The 19012-nt window shown below is 45.6% G+C and overlaps 2 protein-coding genes across 14 annotated transcripts in view; both read left to right on the top strand.

Moving 5' to 3' along the window:
• The window catches only part of LOC143908712 (dorsal-ventral patterning tolloid-like protein 1), a 297226-nt gene that overhangs the window by 182156 nt on the left and 96058 nt on the right, over positions 1–19012 (top strand). For all 13 annotated transcript variants that reach the window (XR_013260224.1, XR_013260223.1, XR_013260222.1 and 10 more), the window contains one exon: positions 5060–5242. Coding sequence is in view for 6 of the 13 variants with exons in the window: in XM_077426472.1 (XP_077282598.1) it covers positions 5060–5242 (183 nt within the window). In the remaining 7 variants the exon portion in view is untranslated. The remainder of the gene's footprint in view (positions 1–5059; positions 5243–19012) is intronic.
• LOC143908701 (uncharacterized) lies at positions 15283–17036 on the top strand. Its single transcript, XM_077426460.1, has one exon. It carries the CDS (start codon positions 15909–15911, stop codon positions 16644–16646), a length of 738 nt encoding a protein of 245 aa, XP_077282586.1. The 5' UTR covers positions 15283–15908; the 3' UTR covers positions 16647–17036.

Here is a 19012-nt window from a genome sequence, read left to right as displayed (position 1 = left end):
ATATTCTCGAAAGAACGCAAGGCGTAATCAAACACGATTATACACTCAGACGGACGAACGCTGAATGCCCGCTCGGCGAGCTGCACGCACGTATCGGCACGCTCACACATGCGCAGTATCAGTCCGCCGCGGCTTGATCCGTTTCTGGGGCGCAACGCGGTCGCCGCAGAGCGCGCACGGATACATATTATAACATGTGACGCTGGTAACGGTACCGCCGCCGCCATCTTGGCAGATCCACCGTACCACCACCAATATGTCAACCACGACCACAGATGTTGACCAGCACACAATCTCTTGCTTCTCTTATTATATATTTTAAACACGCTGATTTCTTTTTTATTAGGGTTTTTTATTTATCTTGCGACCCTGTTTTTATGTTGACAGACAATGCATACTCTTCAATCTTAAATGCAAACAGACACTTCCTCCACGTGTATTTACAGACACGTCTAAAGCTTTGTTTCTGTTTGTCGGAAACATTGTACGAGCAATTTTAGAAAGCTTGCTTGATGCAATAAAAATCTCCATCAAACTCTGACTGAGATTAAGGCCCCTTTGGCGCGTCGTATCGCCGGGTTTATAGTTATGGGCTAGACAAAGCTGATGAAAATCTGATCACGTATGCCTCATCTGTCAGTAATCTGGAAGGTCGCTTTTAGTTTTAGTTGCCCAAGCAAATAGGTAGTTTGGTTAAAAAAAAAAAGGAAAGTGAAGGGATCAAAGTTCACTCGCCGATTGATAACCGTCCGTGCTCAGTTTACTTATTCTAATCTTAAGGGCTATTTTAGACGCATAGTAATTTCCGTGAAAAAAGAAAATCGTGGAGTTCGCAGGACGTAACATTTGTGATAGATATTTTGTGGACATGGATATGTGGATAACGTGTGGATATCTAGTGGATATCTTTGGTAGCTATTTTGTGGATATGGATATGTGGATAACACGTGGATATCTAATGAATATCCCTGCTGGTTATTTGTGAGATCGGGATATTTTTACATTTATTAGATATTTATTAAATATCCATAATAGATATATATATATATATATATATATATATATATATATATGGACGTTATATGTAGATATCCATTGGATATTTATTAAATATAATATGCCCTCTGTGTGTGTGTGTGTGTGTGTGTGCGTGTGTGTGTGTGTGCGTGTGCGTGTGCGTGTGCGTGTGCGTGTGCGTGTGCGTGTGCGTGTGCGTGTGTGTGTGCGTGTGGGTGTGCGTGTGCGTGTGCGTGTGTGTGTGAGTGTGCGTGTGCGTGTGCGTGTGCGTGTGCGTGTGCGTGTGCGTGTGCGTGTGCGTGTGCGTGTGCGTGTGCGTGTGCGTGTGCGTGTGCGTGTGCGTGTGCGTGTGCGTGTGCGTGTGCGTGTGCGTGTGCGTGTGCGTGTGCGTGTGCGTGTGCGTGTGCGTGTGTGTGTGTGTGTGTGTGTGTGTGTGTGTGTGTGTGTGTGTGTGAGTGGTGCGGTCTCGCTTCGCGTATACTTGGCGCGAGACACTACCGTGTCTCTTGATCTGTCAAGAATAAACTTTTTCGTACTCTCAATTCTGCGTCGACTCTTAATAGCCTTATATCTATAATATATTGTTTAGTGTCAAAGTCTCTCTAAATATTGTTTTAACGCTCAAACACCGTACTGGGTTACGCTAACTGGGTATGCTAATTTTAGACAAATATGTCAGCTTTTATTTTGAAAGTTATTTGTGAAAAATAAAATATAATAAAAAATATTTTAATAATTTTCGTATATTTTTTACAAAAAATTAAAAGTGAGGCATAACGTCGTTTAGCATCTTTTTAAAGTAGACTGCAATTTTCTCAAGTAAAAATTAATAAATAATCTTTTAATTTCATTGCTATAATATAATAATATATTAAAATTATAGTAAAAAATTATTTAATGAAAAATAAATATTTATTTCTTGTTTACGCAGTAATGGAGACGCGTTTTCAAATTCGCCCAGCGGTCGTGATACTAAATATTTTTAATAAAGTAAAAAAATATTTTGAAACAATTTTATTGTAGATATTATTTAACACTTCCATATCCGATTTTTATTCAAAAACATGCAAATTTTTTCAAATTCAGCTTTACGTAGCCACAATTGTTGATCCGCCAAAAGAAATCACCCAACTTCACCTCTCCAATTAATTATACTTTTGGAACAAATCGTCATGACGTATTTCTTTCCTTGAAGTTCAACTTATTACCTTTTAATTTCTGTAAGTTGAACACTCGTATCTTAAAAAAAAAGAAACTGATTTTTAAAAGAAAATTTTTTTTATTTTCAAAACTTTTTCAAACTGTCTCGAGTACCGGAAGTTTTATGATATTCTAATATATTTATTCTTTTTTCTTACTGTTTGGCGTATTGATTAAAAAAGGGCTTTAAAATTGGTGCATTAGATCTTGAGATATAAACAAAAAAAATTATTGAGTTAGCGTAACCCATGTGCGGTGTTGACGGGTAGCGCCGAAAATGCGGTATTTAAGGGTTAATAATGATAATTTGATATTACTGTACGTACATTTTCTGATTATTATAGACAATTTTTAGCGTGACTCTGGTATAAGCAACCAAAGGGTATACCAAACTGCACCAGAACCAATAGCAACCACCGATAGTAACTTTGGTATATGTACCAAACCATACCAAACAATTGCCAAAAATCGTTTTATGAACAAAAAGATCCCAATAGCCAATATGATCTTGACTTTGACATATGTTGTCAAGATCATGACCCTGAGTAACCTTGACCTTGAAAAAAGTGGTCACGATTCGTTCAAAAGTTACAAAGCATTAAAGTTATCGCTTTGTAAAAATTATTCAACAATAACACGTTTATCCTCCTGCGGTCACATGAGTTTGTGGCGTGCTTTACAAGCTCGTTTAAGTAGAAGTGTTATTAAACAAGATAAATTGGTCGATCATCTGTGTGAATATTTGTGGCGATATACAATAAAAAGAATTGGAGGAGATCCATTTTATGTATTACTAGATGACATAAATATGTATATTCAGGAAATTAATAGAGTATTGTACATAATGTTTCATTATGTGTGTGTATATATATATATATATATATATATATATATACACACACATAATGAAACATTATATAAATATAAACGAGCTCGTAAAGCACGCTACGAACCCATGTGACAACTAGTTTCGCGTAAAAAGTGGGAAAAGAAAGTAGGTTCTGCCCCCCTGCGGGGCAGCTGCGGGGGACTCTACTATTATTAAACTAGACACATAGTGTGCCTCAAAGTACATGCGTTGGCTTTCCACGCGTGGAAAGTTGTAAACCCATGTGGCACTTTGTTTCGCGTGAAAGGTATATGTGTGGAAGCAGTAGGTTTTGCCCCCTTTTGTATTATGCGTAGAGTGTATCCGCTGTAAAATTAATACACACAATAAACACTAATTAATTACGAGCACTGTCTAATTAATTATTAATAGTAATTACTGTAAACATGGGTTTACAATTTTTCACGCGTGGAAAGTCCACGCCGAAGGCACTCCGTACTTCCCCTTCAGTGTGTGTGTGTGTGTGCGTGCGTGCGTGCGTGCGTGCGTGCTATGGTTGAATAATTTTTACAAAGCGAAAACTTTAATGTTTTGTAACTTTTGAACAGATCCACGTGACCGTCACGTTTTTCAAGGTCAAGGTTACTCAGGGTCATGACCTTAACAACATATGTGAAGGTCAAGGTCATTGGCGATTGGGGTCTTTTTGTACATAATTATCTACTTTTCTAACATTAATAAAATAAAACATTTCAGCAAAATATTTTTGAATTTTAATTATTTTTTATATCGAAATCTTGAATAACTTTATAATCCAGCCAAATAATTAAAATTTGAATATCTCAGAAACTAGACATTTCCGTAACTAGTGGCTCTGACTACATTTAGTATACTTATAAGTACTACGTACCTGTACAACTTTATTGGACTTGAATGACTTACTACAATTAAACTAAAGGCACCTATTTATTTACAGTGATTATAACACCGGCAAAATAAAAATTCGATAAAAACGCATTGAATTCATATTATAAAGCACAAATTATAGCATTCAGCATGGTTCATTTTGTTTGTTGATAAATTTTTAATAAACAATTTGCATATATACATATATTTAAATAAATGCTTGGATAGGGAAAGGACGGAGCCCAACTTCTCTTCATTATCACCCAAAAAAGTATTTTAACTTAAGAGGATTCTAAACTAACCCAAATTACCGACAATTGCAGGGAGAACTCCAACTTTGATTAGACTGCACAGAACTTAAAAAAATTTGTATACAATTGAAATATGCACGAAAACACATCGCGCGAGTGTTGATTTCAACACAAAAATCGGAAAAAATTAAAAGTTGTACAGTTTGTATGTACAAAGTAAAATACACGCGCCATTCGTATAATGTGAACAAAAAATACGGTACATGAAAAACTAAAATTAAAAATGTAACAAAAAAGTTTAAGCTTTTGCTATTATTTTGTGCAAAAGCACATGCAGGTTGATAGGATAAGCAATATTGCGTGTAGCGAGAGATGGTGCAGCGATCGAACAAGGACTGATTACTATAGTTAAACAAGGACAGATATAGAGAAAACAGGATTAAAAGTGTTGACATTATTGACATCTAGGAAGTTCGGCCTTCGTTATAGGAACCCCTTAACTCAAACCTAATTTTATTTATATAAATTGAAAACAGGTTTAATAAAAATAAGTGATAGCTAAAATTTTTTACAAGTTAGTCAGATCATTTTTTACAACATATGTTAAGGTCATTGAAATCGGTGAGATCACTAAATATGCAGACCACTAATATGCAGTTTTACTAAAAAAAAAAAAAGAAAAAACAGTTAACCAAAATTTGGTAAAACAGTTTTACTAAAATTTTGTTTACATTATTTAAATTAAACTTAAAAATGACTTCTTTTCTTCTACGATTTAGAAGATTAGAATTTTAATTTTTGGAAATTATATATTTGTTGCTTGTGATATTAATTCTTTTGAATCATTATGCTACAGACTGTGGATCAAATATTAGTAGTTTAAATTACGGTATAATAACCAGTCCAAATTTCCCGAACAAATATGATGGTCCGGCAAGAAATTTAACTACCAAAACTTGCAACTGGTTCATAAGGGTTCGGCCGAATCAACGGATACTTTTAAACTTTGAGCTCTTCTCTGTAGAAGGTCATCAATTAGGTAATATATGGATTTATTACGAATTAGTTATATGTATATATATATATATATATATATATATATATATAATTCTTAATTAATTATACTATAGAAGAAAGAATGGTAATATGGAACCTCATTTTGTTTTTGAACGAATTCTTGTGAGTTATGTATAAGCTCAATTTTTTCATTCCTGGTATACTTATAATAGGTTTTTTATTCTATTTTTAATTTTAAATTTACAGTTTTCCGCTTACGAGAAAATATAAAAATTATCGAAAATTGTACAGTTGAGTCATAAGTCATTGTAACGATGCACCCCGCAAATGCATCGAACTCCCGGCCATCACCAGCCGGATGCCGCCCGACCGACCATCTGTCGGGCGAAGACAAGGCGCGGTGCGCCACATTTTTAATTGTTTATAAGATCGTGTGCGCCGCGCACAGTGCGCAAGCAATTAGCGGCTTGCGGCACCGATATCCCCTCGGAGCTCCGACAAGCGCCGACGGGAGCCGATCTTCGCCGATTGCGAGAGCGCAGCCGAAAGCCGTGATTCCTTACTGCTCCGCCCGGCGCGCGGCTCGCACGAAGATCGGCTACCCGCTCTCCGATCCGCTAATCCGCCGAAAGAAGCAACCTTCCGACTTTTAGAGCGGCAAAGAAAGCGGAGTCCAGTGATCCGGGCCTCGTTCGAAGTGGTCTTGGGCGCTGCTCGAACTCCGTCACACTACTAATTTTCGATTGCAACAGCGAAACAGCGAGGTCAAGGCAATTTGATCTTAGCTTTTTTGTGTTCTCTTTGTTCCTGTGCACCCCTGGTGTGCAGGAACTCAGACAAGCAATCTTGTGGCCGAAGCACTGAGAATTGTCAGAACCGACCGGCCGTTCTATTCCACCGGATTTTCCCGCCTGCGACTCGCGTTTTCGCCCGGGAAATCCGCGTATCGATTTCACCACGTGTAATCATTGTACATAGTCCGCGTCTCTAATTTTTTGTGTACCGTCTAGATCGCTTATAAATTTCGCGTTCCGTTTCTCAGTATGCGTCGGTATAGATTGCTTGTAAATTTCGCGTTTTGTTTCTCCGTGTGCGTCCGTATAGATTGCTTGTAAATATTGCGTTCCATTCGTGTAATTCCAGCGTTAAACCCTGGTCGTAAGAAAGCCGCGTAACTCACATTTGTAATTTCAGCGACCACGCCCGCGTAAATCTGTATAAAGTCCGCGCCACCATAATACGTTATAGCAAGCGCCACGGCGCCTGACCGTTGGATTAAATCTGCGTTATTAAACCATCCGCTGTATTACTTTGATTACTTAATAAACTTTGTATGAATTAAAATCTGGTTACTGCCTCTGGGCCTTCCAATCGAACGCCTGTTCCGGCGAGCTAGTCCGGGTTCGATTATTCTTAAAACGGCAGGTCGTTATATGGCGCCCGAACAGGGACCGTTCTGACCCGAGAAACAGTAACCAAGACACACCAAGCAACGAGATCTGCAGACGGACGCCAGCACCACAGGCCTGGGGGCCGTGCTAACACAATATTTTCCCGAGGGTGAGCGCGGGATCGCGTACGCAAGCCAAACGCCAAATAACGCCGAGCGGAATTATAGCGCAACCGAATTGGAATGTCTGGCAGTCATATGGGGAATCAGACGAATGCGCGGATACCTTGAAAGGTACCGATTTACGGTAATCACGGATCACCAATTGTTGAAATAACTTCAGAAATTAGAATCCCCGTCCGGTAGGTTAGGTCGATGGTCTCTTGAATTACAGCAATACGACTTCGAGGTCAAATATCAAAAGAGAACGCTTAACAAGGTGGCCGACGCGCTGTCCCGACAACCGGAGATCCTCTGCGTCGCCAAGACAAAATGTGCCTGGTATACACGCATGTGGCACGCGACTGACACCACGCCCTACAAAGTACCCGATTTCCGAATCAACTACGGCCGGCTGTGGAAGCACGTACTACATCATACAGCACAGATGCTTGCAGTAACGTTACAATATTGTATATTGCAATGCAATATTGCAGAGACATTACAAAGATATTGCAATTGCAATATTTCGCCGAAATATCAGGACTCTATATTGCAAAAATATTTTAAAAATAATTGAAAATATATAATATCAAGAGACACGGTAGTGTCTCGCGCCAAGTACACGCGGAGCGAGACCGACCGTGACTCTTTTACGCGACGCGACGGGTTGCGAGTACCCGAGATGTTGAGATCTCGATAACGAGTGAACGGATCAAGTTCTAAGTAGGCTTGATCGATAGCTTGGGGTCCAATTAGGGGGGGGTTTCTCTCATAATATTCCGCTACGTGCCTTACGAGCAGAGATATTGCGACGCAAAGTCCAAATGTGAAAATTTTTTATTAAGATACGTCGTCTACGTCGACCGCTCTTTATAACATACATGTAACAAACAGAGAACGTCACTTTCACTTTTTCGACACTGGCGGCGCAGGTATCGCCAGTTCCGATATCGCGCGCGTATTTCGAAATTAGGTCGATAAACTTATCGCCCTTATCGGTCAGGAGGAAGATTTCTATTTAAGTAAATTAGGTATATATATAATGAATATTGAATCAACAGAAAAGAAGGTTTTCTACGCTTGGCAGAAAGTGCCGCTAGGGAATTTTTAAGCCGATTCTTATGAATCAAGCTTGAATTTGATGTCTATGTATCCCAGGTTGCCGATGACGAGATCCAGATAGTGCGCTTTATAGTTTTCGGTGTCCAGGTGTAATAATACGTTGAATTCGATGTCTACGTGTCCCAGGTTGCCGATGACGGGATCTAGATAGTGCGCTTCATAGTTTTCGGTGTCCAGGTGTAATCGTACGTTGAATTCGATGTCTAGGTGTCCCAGGTTGCCGATGACAAGGTCCACATAGTGCGCTCCGTAGTTTTAGGTGTCTACGTGTATTAATACCTTGAATTCGATGTTCACGTGTCCCAGGTTGCCGATGACGGGATTCAGATAGTGCGCTTCATAGTTTTCGGTGTCCAGGTGTAATCGTACGTTGAATTCGATGTCTAGGTGTCACAGGTTGCCGATGACGAGGTCCACATAGTGCGCTCCGTAGTTTTCGGTGTCTACGTATATTAATACCTTAAATTCGATGTCCACGTGTCCCAGGTTGCCGATGACGAAGTCCACATAGTGCGCTTCGTAGTTTTCGGTGTCCAGGTGTAATAATACGTTGAATGCGATATCTACGTGTCCCAGGTTGCCGATGACGAGGTCCACACAGTGCGCTCCGTAGTTTTCGGTGTCTACGTGTATTAATACCTTGAATTCGATGTTCACGTATCCCAGGTTGCCGATGACGAGGTCCAGATAGTACGCTTCATAGTTTTCGGTGTCCAGGTGTAATAATACGTTGAATGCGATATCTACGTGTCCCAGGTTGCCGATGACGAGGTCCACACAGTGCGCTCCGTAGTTTTCGGTGTCTACGTGTATTAATACCTTGAATTCGATGTTCACGTATCCCAGGTTGCCGATGACGAGGTCCAGATAGTACGCTTCATAGTTTTCGGTGTCCAGGTGTAATAATACGTTGAATTCGATGTCTACGTGTCCCAGGTTGCCGATGACAAGGTCCACACAGTGCGATCCGTAGTTTTCGGTGTCCACGTGTATTAATGCCTTGGATTCGATGTCCATGTGTCCCAGGTTGCTGATGACGAGGTCCACATAGTGCGCTTCATAGTTTTCGGTGTCCAGGTGTAATAATACGTTGAATTCGATGTCTACGTGTCCCAGGTTGCCGATGACAAGGTCCACACAGTGCGCTCCGTAGTTTTCGGTGTCCACGTGTATTAATGCCTTGGATTCGATGTCCATGTGTCCCAGGTTGCTGATGACGAGGTCCACATAGTGCGCTTCATAGTTTTTAATGCCTAGGTGTATTAATAACTTTAAATCTGAATGGGTGCGTTCAGCCGATACTCCGCTAGCCTAGCAATTGTGAGCAGTCGCTCGTTTTTGCTCGTTTCCTCTCTTTTTAATCCAGTAGGTCAAAAGAGAGAAAACGAGCGAAAACGAGCGACTGCTCACGATTGCTAGACTAGCAAAATATCGGTTGAACGCACACAATGTAGGACTTGTAGATATCGAATTCGAGGTATTAATACATGTAGACACCGAAAACTATGAAGCGCACAATGTGGACCTCGTCATCGGCAACTTGGAACACGTGGCCATCGAATTCAAGGTATTAATACACCTGGACACCGAAAACTATAGAGCGCGCTATGTGGACCTCGTCATCGGCAACCTGGGACACCTAAACATTGAATTCAAGCTTGATTCATAAAAATCGACTTAAAATTTTCCTAGCGGCAGAATTAAAATTATGTCATGACATAATAAAAATCGCTGAATTAAAATTATGTCTAGACATAATAAAAATTGGACAAAAATTATGTTTAAACATAATAAAAATTGGATGAATTAAAATTATGTCTAACGTAAAAATAATTATCAAAAATATCGATACCTGAAGATATCGGTACATATACAGTTGCGAACAACATTCAGTAAGACACGCAAATAAAAATAAATAAAGAATTTTACAGTTAACGACTTATTAACATTAATCATGCTTTATTGCGATTATGTTTTATGTTGAAATTGAAAAATATATACAAGGTGTACAACTAAAAGGGTTACAGATTATTATTTTAAAAAAATTAAGCAAAATATTAAATTGTTGTTTTCTTTAGAAATAATAGTCCGTAACACTTTTAGCTTCATACCTTGTATTATATACGGTTTATGAGATTATAAGGTATATTGTTTATAAGATTAAGATGCGTGACACTACAAAAAGGCGTGATATCCGTACAAAATTACCTTTTTAAAAAAAATGAGCGCCAAGTACACGCATAATAGTGTATTTGTATTACGTTGTTACCCTGTAATGTTGTTACCTCGAAAAAAACAAAGTGGTAGTATTATACCTCTAAATAGCTTTATCCTGTACATACTGTTTATACAATGCGTAATATACTACAAAAAGGCGTGATATCCGCATAAAATTACCTTTTTTAAAAAAAGGTAAAAAAAGGCGCCAAGTACACGTATAGTAGTGTATATGTTGTTACCTACAAAAAAAAGAAAGTGGTAGTATTATACCTCGAAAAAACCTAAGTAACAAGTGGTAGATCTTTATATCTCGAAAAATCTCGAAAAAATCTAAGCAGTAGTATCTTTATTTCCGAAAAATTATAACCCAAGTGATACACGTCACAAAATTATGTTACCTTATCAAAAAGAAGAGTCGCGCTTCAAGTGATCTATTACAATTACAAAAAAAAAATGATATCTCTTTAAATTAGAGCGCCAATTACAGAGAGAACATGTATATTGTATAACGACGACGACGATGTCCTCACGGTCTCGCCGGCCGTGGAGGAGCGCGCCGTCGCTTTCTTCACTATAATCTCTACCAATATTCGCGATACTGCTCTCCGAAACCCCGATGGTAGCTCGACTGAGTATTTTAGAGATGTTATGTTGGGCGCCAGGTGCGATTCCTCGCACCACGATTCACGAGATCGCAGTATTTCTCAGGCGTGGGCTTCTTTGATCAACCGCGGATGGAATAGGAGAGGGAGCGTAGCGCAATCATCACACTCAAATACATAAAACATTAAATTATATTTCGGTTAAGGCAGATAACAAGTGGACGATAGCGAGTTCCACGGCGAACAAGCAGAATTCGAGTACACGCCACGCGTCACCCCACGAGCGCGATACTCATTCCGTCGCTGAGCTGCACGGCAATCCCGATTGAATTCGCACAAAAGTATTCCCCGACATAAGTTGCAGCGAATTCCACCCGGACGGTCAAACGCGAGATGCTAACAAATAACCAACGCAATCTCCTTAAACAATTACGCAATTTCCCTACGGTCTACCGCGACAACGCTGGGGATCTTCTCTCCCCTCGAAACGCACGAATGGCCCCACCCGTTAACTCGACACAACCGTGGGCCCTTAATCCCGATGAAACGCACGTATAGCTACTTACAAATGGCGTGAACTTAACCGGCAACGATAACTACGAGGCTCTCTCACGCGCGAGAGCCACTTCTCAAAACTACGGCACGGTTAAGCCAACGGCGTTCAGGAAATTCCACGCGACGAAATCACCCGCAACGAAATTACGCGAACGAAATTACACACAACGAAATCATACGCAACGAAGTACACGAAACGATATCACAACGAAATTACATGTACGCTGACTGTCGGCGGCCGTACGTTTCATCCCCGAGGCGGGCACTCGCGATCACTCCGTCGCCCGGGCCCTCCCGCGGTATGGCACTCGATATTCTTTAATTACAGCCGATTTCATACTTTACCGCGGCACAACGCGACTCCCGGGAGGGCCTAGGTATTCTCGCGATCTTACTTCGAGGAAGGCTGAGCAGTGGCCTTACAATTTCGTCTCGCTCCGGCGGCTCGTCACTCGCTCTTAGGGCTGGATGTTGCCGGGATGGCGGCTCGCTCGACAGTGGCGTTTCCTTGATCCGGCGGGACCACGCAGGGCCCGCGCGCGCCCGCGCGCGCCGGTTTCCCTAGCCTGATCGGTGCTGCGCCCTGGCCTGCCAGCGATCCCTCTAGGCGATCGTCGCGCCCTTCGCGAGCGCCCCTCGTCACTGCGCCCATCCGCCGGCGGTAGTTTTGAAGTCCGCCTATTTGAGACCGGCTGTCCAGGCCGCGTCTCATCGTCCGGTTCCTCGACGGCCAGGCTGGACGGGCCATGGCTCGTCGACCGGGAGCGGTACTCAGCGGTGGTGGCCCCGTTCCTTAACGGGGACCTTCGTCGGGGCGTCCCCCGTATCCGGGCTGCAGTGCTCTCGTGCCATCCGTGACGCCTTGACAGGTCATCTGATCTGCCGGCTGTAGGCCCCAGCGTGACCCGCCCGCCGATCGTACGCCCTCGGAAGCTCCTGGTTGTCCAGCCGTAAGTCCCTCGACGCGGCATAAGCCGTTACACTCGTCGTGACCCTGGCCATCTGTTCCGCACTCCCTCGACCTGTAACGCTCGCAAAAGGTCTTAATCCTAACCTAAAGGCTCGCTCTCCGCCCGCCTCGGGCGGAGGCACCATCCCTGACGCCTCCCTCGGCCGAGCTCCCATCTGGGGTAAGGGACGCGACTTTTGTCACGTCACAACTCCCCGCTCCCAGACGAGTGCCGAGGGGGACGTCCGCCCCGGTCCGCCGGAGACCACCGCTCAAGCCTTCTGATATACCCCATTCATTTCCCTCATGAGACCTCACTCCGTCGGTGACGGCTTTGCCCCGTCCGACCCCGATCAGTCAATGCGTCTTCCCTTCCAACGTTACTCAATAGTACACGATAATCACCCGAAACGAAAATCTCCGAATTACTTCCCAATCTTTCCCCAAATTTAACCGACCAATTCACCGCACCATTGTTTCCCGACTTTGTTCCCCTCCAAATTTCCTCAACTACGTCCCACCCCGTTCATCTCGCCCCGTTCCAACCTCCACGCAAATTTCCTTCTCAGGAAACAGGAAGGAGGCGGAAGGGTTCGACATGCACACGCTCAATTACCACACGTAGGTTCGGTGTTAGGGGGGTAGTACGGTTTCACATCCTTAACATGCACTTTCCCTACGGTTGACCCGTCCAGCTGTGTCAACTCGTACACCACCGGAGAGATCACCCGTTTCACTCGTAAGGGTCCCTGGAATTTCGGCGCCAGTTTTCCCGCGATATTCTGTGCGGCTGACGACAGCACGTGCTGCCGCCTTAATACTAAGTCCCCGACTTGGAATCTTCGCGGTCGCCTACGCAGATTATAATGCGCGGCCTGCCTCTGGTTCGCCTGGTCCATATTCTCCGCCACCCATTCTCGAACGGCCCTTAATTCGATCATCCGCTGGGACCACTCCGCCGGGTCCCGCGGCTCCACCTGAGTCACGTCCTCCCCCTGGTCACGCAACAAGTTCGGCGGCACCAGCTCACGTCCCAAATTCACGAACGCCGGTGACGCTCCCAACGACGAATGCGCCGCCGTATTATAAGCAAAACGAAACTGTGGAAGGTATTTATCCCACTCCCGATGATCCCTCTCAATAAACGATACGATCATTGTTTTCAGGGTCCTATTGACCCTCTCCACGGGATTGGCCTGCGGGTGGTACGGCGGCACCGTGGCGTGTGTGATGCCATGCTCCTCAGCGAAACCCTTCATCACGCGATTCACGAACTCAGTTCCATTATCCGTGAGGAGGATCTTCGGCGTACCCCACCGCGACACGATAAGATCCTCCAACGCCTCTTTAATTTTCGGGCCGGTAGCCGCTCGCAAAGGCTTCAACTCGATCCACCTTGTGAATAAATCTTGGATCACCAGAAGGTACTGGTAGCCGGCCTTGCTGCGAGGCAAGGGCCCCACTATGTCCGCGGCGATCGAAGTCCACGGCCCTTCTATAACGCGGCGGCCCATCCACCCCGCGGGACTAGCTTGCTCGACCTTCGTCCTCTGACATGTGTCGCACGTCCGAATGTACCGAGTGACCTCGCGAAACATATTTGGCCAATAGTACGACACGGCGAGACGCTGATATGTCTTTTCGACTCCCAAATGACCGGCCTGCGGCGCGTCGTGGAATTCGCGAAGGGCCTCGGCGCGCAATTCTCTCGGCAATACCAGCTTCCACCGGTCCAAATCCTCAACTATGTCCGAAATCACCGGTCGCGGTCGCAAAAAGTATAGCTGCCGATCAACTATTTTCCAGTGAGCAAACCGCTTCGGGTCAGTCGCTACCTCCCTATACCGCCTGCGATACCACTCGTCACTTGTACCCTCACACTCCTCGATCTCGATGGCGGCGTTTACTCTTCCACCTTCCGCGCTTTCGTACATTCGCGACAAGGCATCGGGCACGTGGTGTAGGGCTCCCTTGCGGTACTCCACTGTGTAATCATACTCTAATAATTCTAACGCCCATCGGGCCAAACGACCCGTGGGATTTTTCAAGTTGTGGAGCCACCGCAAGCTACTATGATCCGTAACTACGGTGAACTTGTAACCCTCTAAATACGGGGATCCTGTCGAGTTGTGACGTGACAAAAGTCGCGTCCCTTACCCCAGATGGGAGCTCGGCCGAGGGAGGCGTCAGGGATGGTGCCTCCGCCCGAGGCGGGCGGAGAGCGAGCCTTTAGGTTAGGATTAAGACCTTTTGCGAGCGTTACAGGTCAAGGGAGTGCGGAGCAGATGGCCAGGGTCACGACGAGTGTAACGGCTTATGCCGCGTCGAGGGACTTACGGCTGGACAACCAGGAGCTTCCGAGGGCGTGCGATCGGCGGGCGGGTCACGCTGGGGCCCACAGCCGGCAGATCAGATGACCTGTCAAGGCGTCACGGATGGCACGAGCGCACTGCAGCCCGGATACGGGGGACGCCCCGACGAAGGTCCCCGTTAAGGAACGGGGCCACCACCGCTGAGTACCGCTCCCGGTCGACGAGCCATGGCCCGTCCAGCCTGGCCGTCGAGGAACCGGACGATGAGACGCGGCCTGGACAGCCGGTCTCAAATAGGCGGACTTCAAAGCTACCGCCGGCGGATGGGCGCAGTGACGAGGGGCGCTCGCGAAGGGCGCGACGATCGCCTAGAGGGATCGCTGGCAGGCCAGGGCGCAGCACCGATCAGGCTAGGGAAACCGTCGCGCGCGGGCGCGCGCGGGCCCTGCGTGGTCCCGCCGGATCGAGGAAACGCCACTGTCGGGCGAGCCGCCATCCCGGCAACATCCAGCCCTAAGAGCGAGTGACGAGCCGCCGGAGAGAGACGAAATTGTAAGGCCACTGCTCAGCCTTCCTCGAAGTAAGATCGCGAGAATACCTAGGCCCTCCCGGGAGTCGCGTTGTGCCGCGGTAAAGTATGAAATCGGCTGTAATTAAAGAATATCGAGTGCCATACCGCGGGAGGGCCCGTGCGACGAAGTGATCGCGAGTGCCCGCCTCAGGGATGAAAACGTACGGCCGCCGACAGTCAGCGTACATGTAATCTCGTTGTGATATCGTTTCGTGTACTTCGTTGCGTATGATTTCGTTGTGAGTAATTTCGTTCGCGTAATTTCGTTGCGGGTGATTTCGTCGCGTGGAATTTCATGAACGCCGTTGGCTTAACCGTGCCGTAGTTTTGAGAAGTGGCTCTCGCGCGTGAGAGAGCCTCGTAGTTATCGTTGCCGGTTAAGTTCATGCCATTTGTAAGTAGCTATACGTGCGTTTCATCGGGATTAATGGCCCACGGTTGTGTCGAGTTAACGTGTAGATTTTGCCGCGCAAACGTATTTACGCGACCGTAAATTATGATGATTATGTGAATATTTGTCGTAAAGTGGCAATACGTATAATTTAGAATATTGATATTTTGCGACAACGAAAGTGTTGCGCGTGATTTATATAGGAACATCGATGGTTTGAATCATTATTTATCCGCAACGCGACAAATTTTCTTTGCAAGATTGTTGATTCTCGATGAGCGACGAGAGTGAGAGGCGAGAAACAATTTTTCAGTTAACGTAATTCAACGCGCAGGAAAATCGTTACGTCGCGCGTCGTTGAAATTCAGCACATCCTCGATATAATTGGCGTCGTTGAAAGATCACTATTATAAAATGGTAGGATCCGATCACAGTGAAACTGAGGAAGGAGACATGGACAAATTACAACTGTCGTCAGATTCTACAGACGGTGTACTACCGAGGAAAAGGCTACGAGTAGAAAATTCTGAAGACGATGCAGAGTTACCTGCTAAAAAACAACAAATAAGTTCCTTCGGCGAACAATCAAGAATGATAAAAGATGACAACGCTGAAATTATTTCAGACAAAAACAATATGGACGAATGTAATGTAAAGAAAGAAAAATATACATTGTGTCCAGAAAATGAGCAAACGGTACAACCGACATCCCTGAATCAGTCCGAATCAGATACAGACGGGGAGAATAAAGAGATACGGGGTGACAAATTGAAACGAGATAATGGGAATGAAAGCCCTTTAGATGAGAATAACATTGCTCTGAACGATAGTCCTGGAGACATAAATGTTAAGAAGGAAATTATTGAAAATGAGGACAGTCCAGCCCAAAAGCCTGCTACAAATACACATGTAATGTCCACTCTTGAAAACAAGAAAATGAAAATGGAAGGCAATAAGGTAGTTGGAGAAGAAATCGACGAAACGATAGATGAAAAGGAAAACAGCGAGAAGGATGAGATGGGGAAACGACATACCGGCAAAAAACGTACTGTGGACACAGAAGTGGTAGATGGACTGGAGCTTTCGGTTGAATATGCGAGTGACAAAGATGATTCAAGTTGTGGAGCCACCGCAAGCTACTATGATCCGTAACTACGGTGAACTTGTAACCCTCTAAATACGGCCTAAACTTCTGAATGGCCCACACCACGGCCAGGCACTCTTGTTCAGTCACCGAGTACCGCTTTTCCGGGTCCGACAACACGCGACTGGCATAGGCTATTACGCGTTCTTCCCCCTCTAGGTTCTGAGTCAAGACCGCCCCCAAACCAACCGAGCTCGCATCGGTTTGTAACACGAAAGGTTCTTTAAAATCTGGGCATGCCAGGACGGGGGCCGCCATTAAGCTACTCCTAATGCTATTAAATGCATGAACTTGTTCATCCCCCCACTCCCAGCGCCTGCCTTTCTTCAAAAGGCGGGTCAAGGGCTCACTTAGCGTCGCGAACTCCGGTATAAACTTCCGATACCACGATGACATCCTGAGAAATCTACGCAATTGTCTCAGTGTTCGAGGCGCCGGGTACTCCAGCACGGGGCGCGTCTTTTCTGGGTCCACCGATACGCCTCCCGCCTCCACCACGAAGCCTAAATACTTAACCTGAGATCTACAGAACTCGCATTTATCCATATTAATCGTTAATCCCGCAGCTTTAATTTTATCTAGCACTCGTTTTAGCCATTCGAGGTGTTCCTCAAAAGTTTCCGTCGCGATAATTATATCGTCTAGGTACGCGAAAACGAAAGGCTCCATTTCCGGGCCTATTAAACTATCTAATAGTCGCTGGAACGTCGCGGGGGCACCCGTTAATCCGTATGGCATTCGGACGAAATGATATAAGCCTTTTCCCGGGACGCTAAACGCGGTAATCTCTCGGCTATCTTTATTCAACGGAATCTGAAAGTAAGCCTGGCTAAGGTCGATTGTAGAAATATATTTTGCCGAACGTAACTTATTGAGTATCCCGTCCATTGGTGGTATCGGGTACGCGTCCTTTTTAGATATCTTATTAACTCCGCGGAAATCCAGGCAAAACCGGTACTTGCCATTCGATTTCTTCACCATCACGATTGGGTTCGACCATTGACTTGCTGACGGCTCAATTATTCCGGCTGCTAACATTTTATCTACCTCTGCGCGGATTGCTTCTTGCACCTTTGGCGAGACTAAATAGCAGCGTTGCTTTAGCGGCGGATGATCTCCTACTTCTATTTTATGTTCGGTTAGATTGGTCAGACCGGGGTCTCCCGATGGTGCTACTATTTTCCGTAAAAAATTTTTCAGATGTTTTTCCTGATCTTTAGTTAGCTCCGCGAGCCCACAAACGCGGGGGTCCGTTTCTTTCAATTGAAACTGGTAGCGGACACGATGCCTATCCGCAAAATGCCACTCCCCTTTTCCGAAGTCTAGCGCGATACCGAACTTTGTCAAGAAGTCCATCCCCACGATACACGGCACGGCCAAATCCGGCAATATGCCTACCGAGATCTTCCGACTCCGGTCCTTTAGATGGATAGAAAGCGAGGCTTCTTTTTGAATCGGGGCTATTTGTCCGTTTGCCATTCGGATGGTTGCGCCCCCCTCTCGCGTGGTTGGGACGCCTAAACTTTTTACTATTTGCATCCCCTCGCGACCGAGGAGCGTCATGTTCGAGCCCGAGTCCACCAACGCTAACAGGGGCCGGCCGCCTATCCGGATTGTAATATACTTCAGCGGGGGGAATTCGTCGGGATCAAGCGTCACGTACGAGAGTTTTTCTTCCGGGGTATTCGCGGTCCGGGCCTCGTTCTCGATAATTGGGGGCGTAGGGACCCGTCCTACTGACCCCCTTTCGCGTTTCCCGAACACCTAGGGCATGTCCGCGTCGTAAACCCCGGGTTCCCGCACCGGTAGCAATGTTGCCGTCGAGCCGCCCTGCAGGTCCTCGCCCGATGGCCCGTCTGATCGCAGTTCCAACATTTTAAGTTGGAATCATCGGGAACCGATCTCGGTATGGTGGCGTCGGTGGACGCTGCGGCGCTCCAGGCCTCCCCTCTACTTGGGTCTCCCTGAGCCACGGCCTCCCCCGCGGCAACGGTATTCGGGGATCGCGGTTTCCCCTTCGGCGCGTGGTACGCTAAGTCCGGAAAAAGTGACTGTTCCGGTAACAAGGGGGGTCTATACATTTTGTCCGCGAGGAGGGTTCGTTCCGTCCGCGTAGCCAAATCCTCCAACGTGTGAAAATCGCTAAACTCCCACCGTCGAATCGCGAACTGTAGCCGCGGCAATAAGTTCCGGTGGGCTAATGTGAGCTGCTCCGGGAGGGACCACGGAGGGCTCATTCGCGTGAACAAAGACCGTAAGCAGGTCAAATATTCGACCGCCGGCTCGTGTTCTCCCTGCGTTCGTCGCTGTATCTCTTCCCGAAGGGTCGTTAAATAGTCTGAGTCGCCAAATCGACTTCGCCACGCGTGTTCGA

The sequence above is a fragment of the Temnothorax americanus genome, unplaced genomic scaffold, assembly GCF_048541705.1.
Source record: "Temnothorax americanus isolate GAGA-0224 unplaced genomic scaffold, ASM4854170v1 Scaffold112, whole genome shotgun sequence".
NCBI classification, from domain to species: Eukaryota; Metazoa; Arthropoda; class Insecta; order Hymenoptera; family Formicidae; genus Temnothorax; species Temnothorax americanus.
The sequence above is the reverse complement of the archived record's forward strand: the minus strand, read 5'-3'. Positions and strand labels throughout refer to the sequence as shown.

Bases quoted from the DNA above. Each gene is read 5' to 3' on its own strand.
- LOC143908701 (XM_077426460.1), top strand. From the start codon at position 15,909: ATGGTAGGATCCGATCACAGTGAAACTGAGGAAGGAGACATGGACAAA.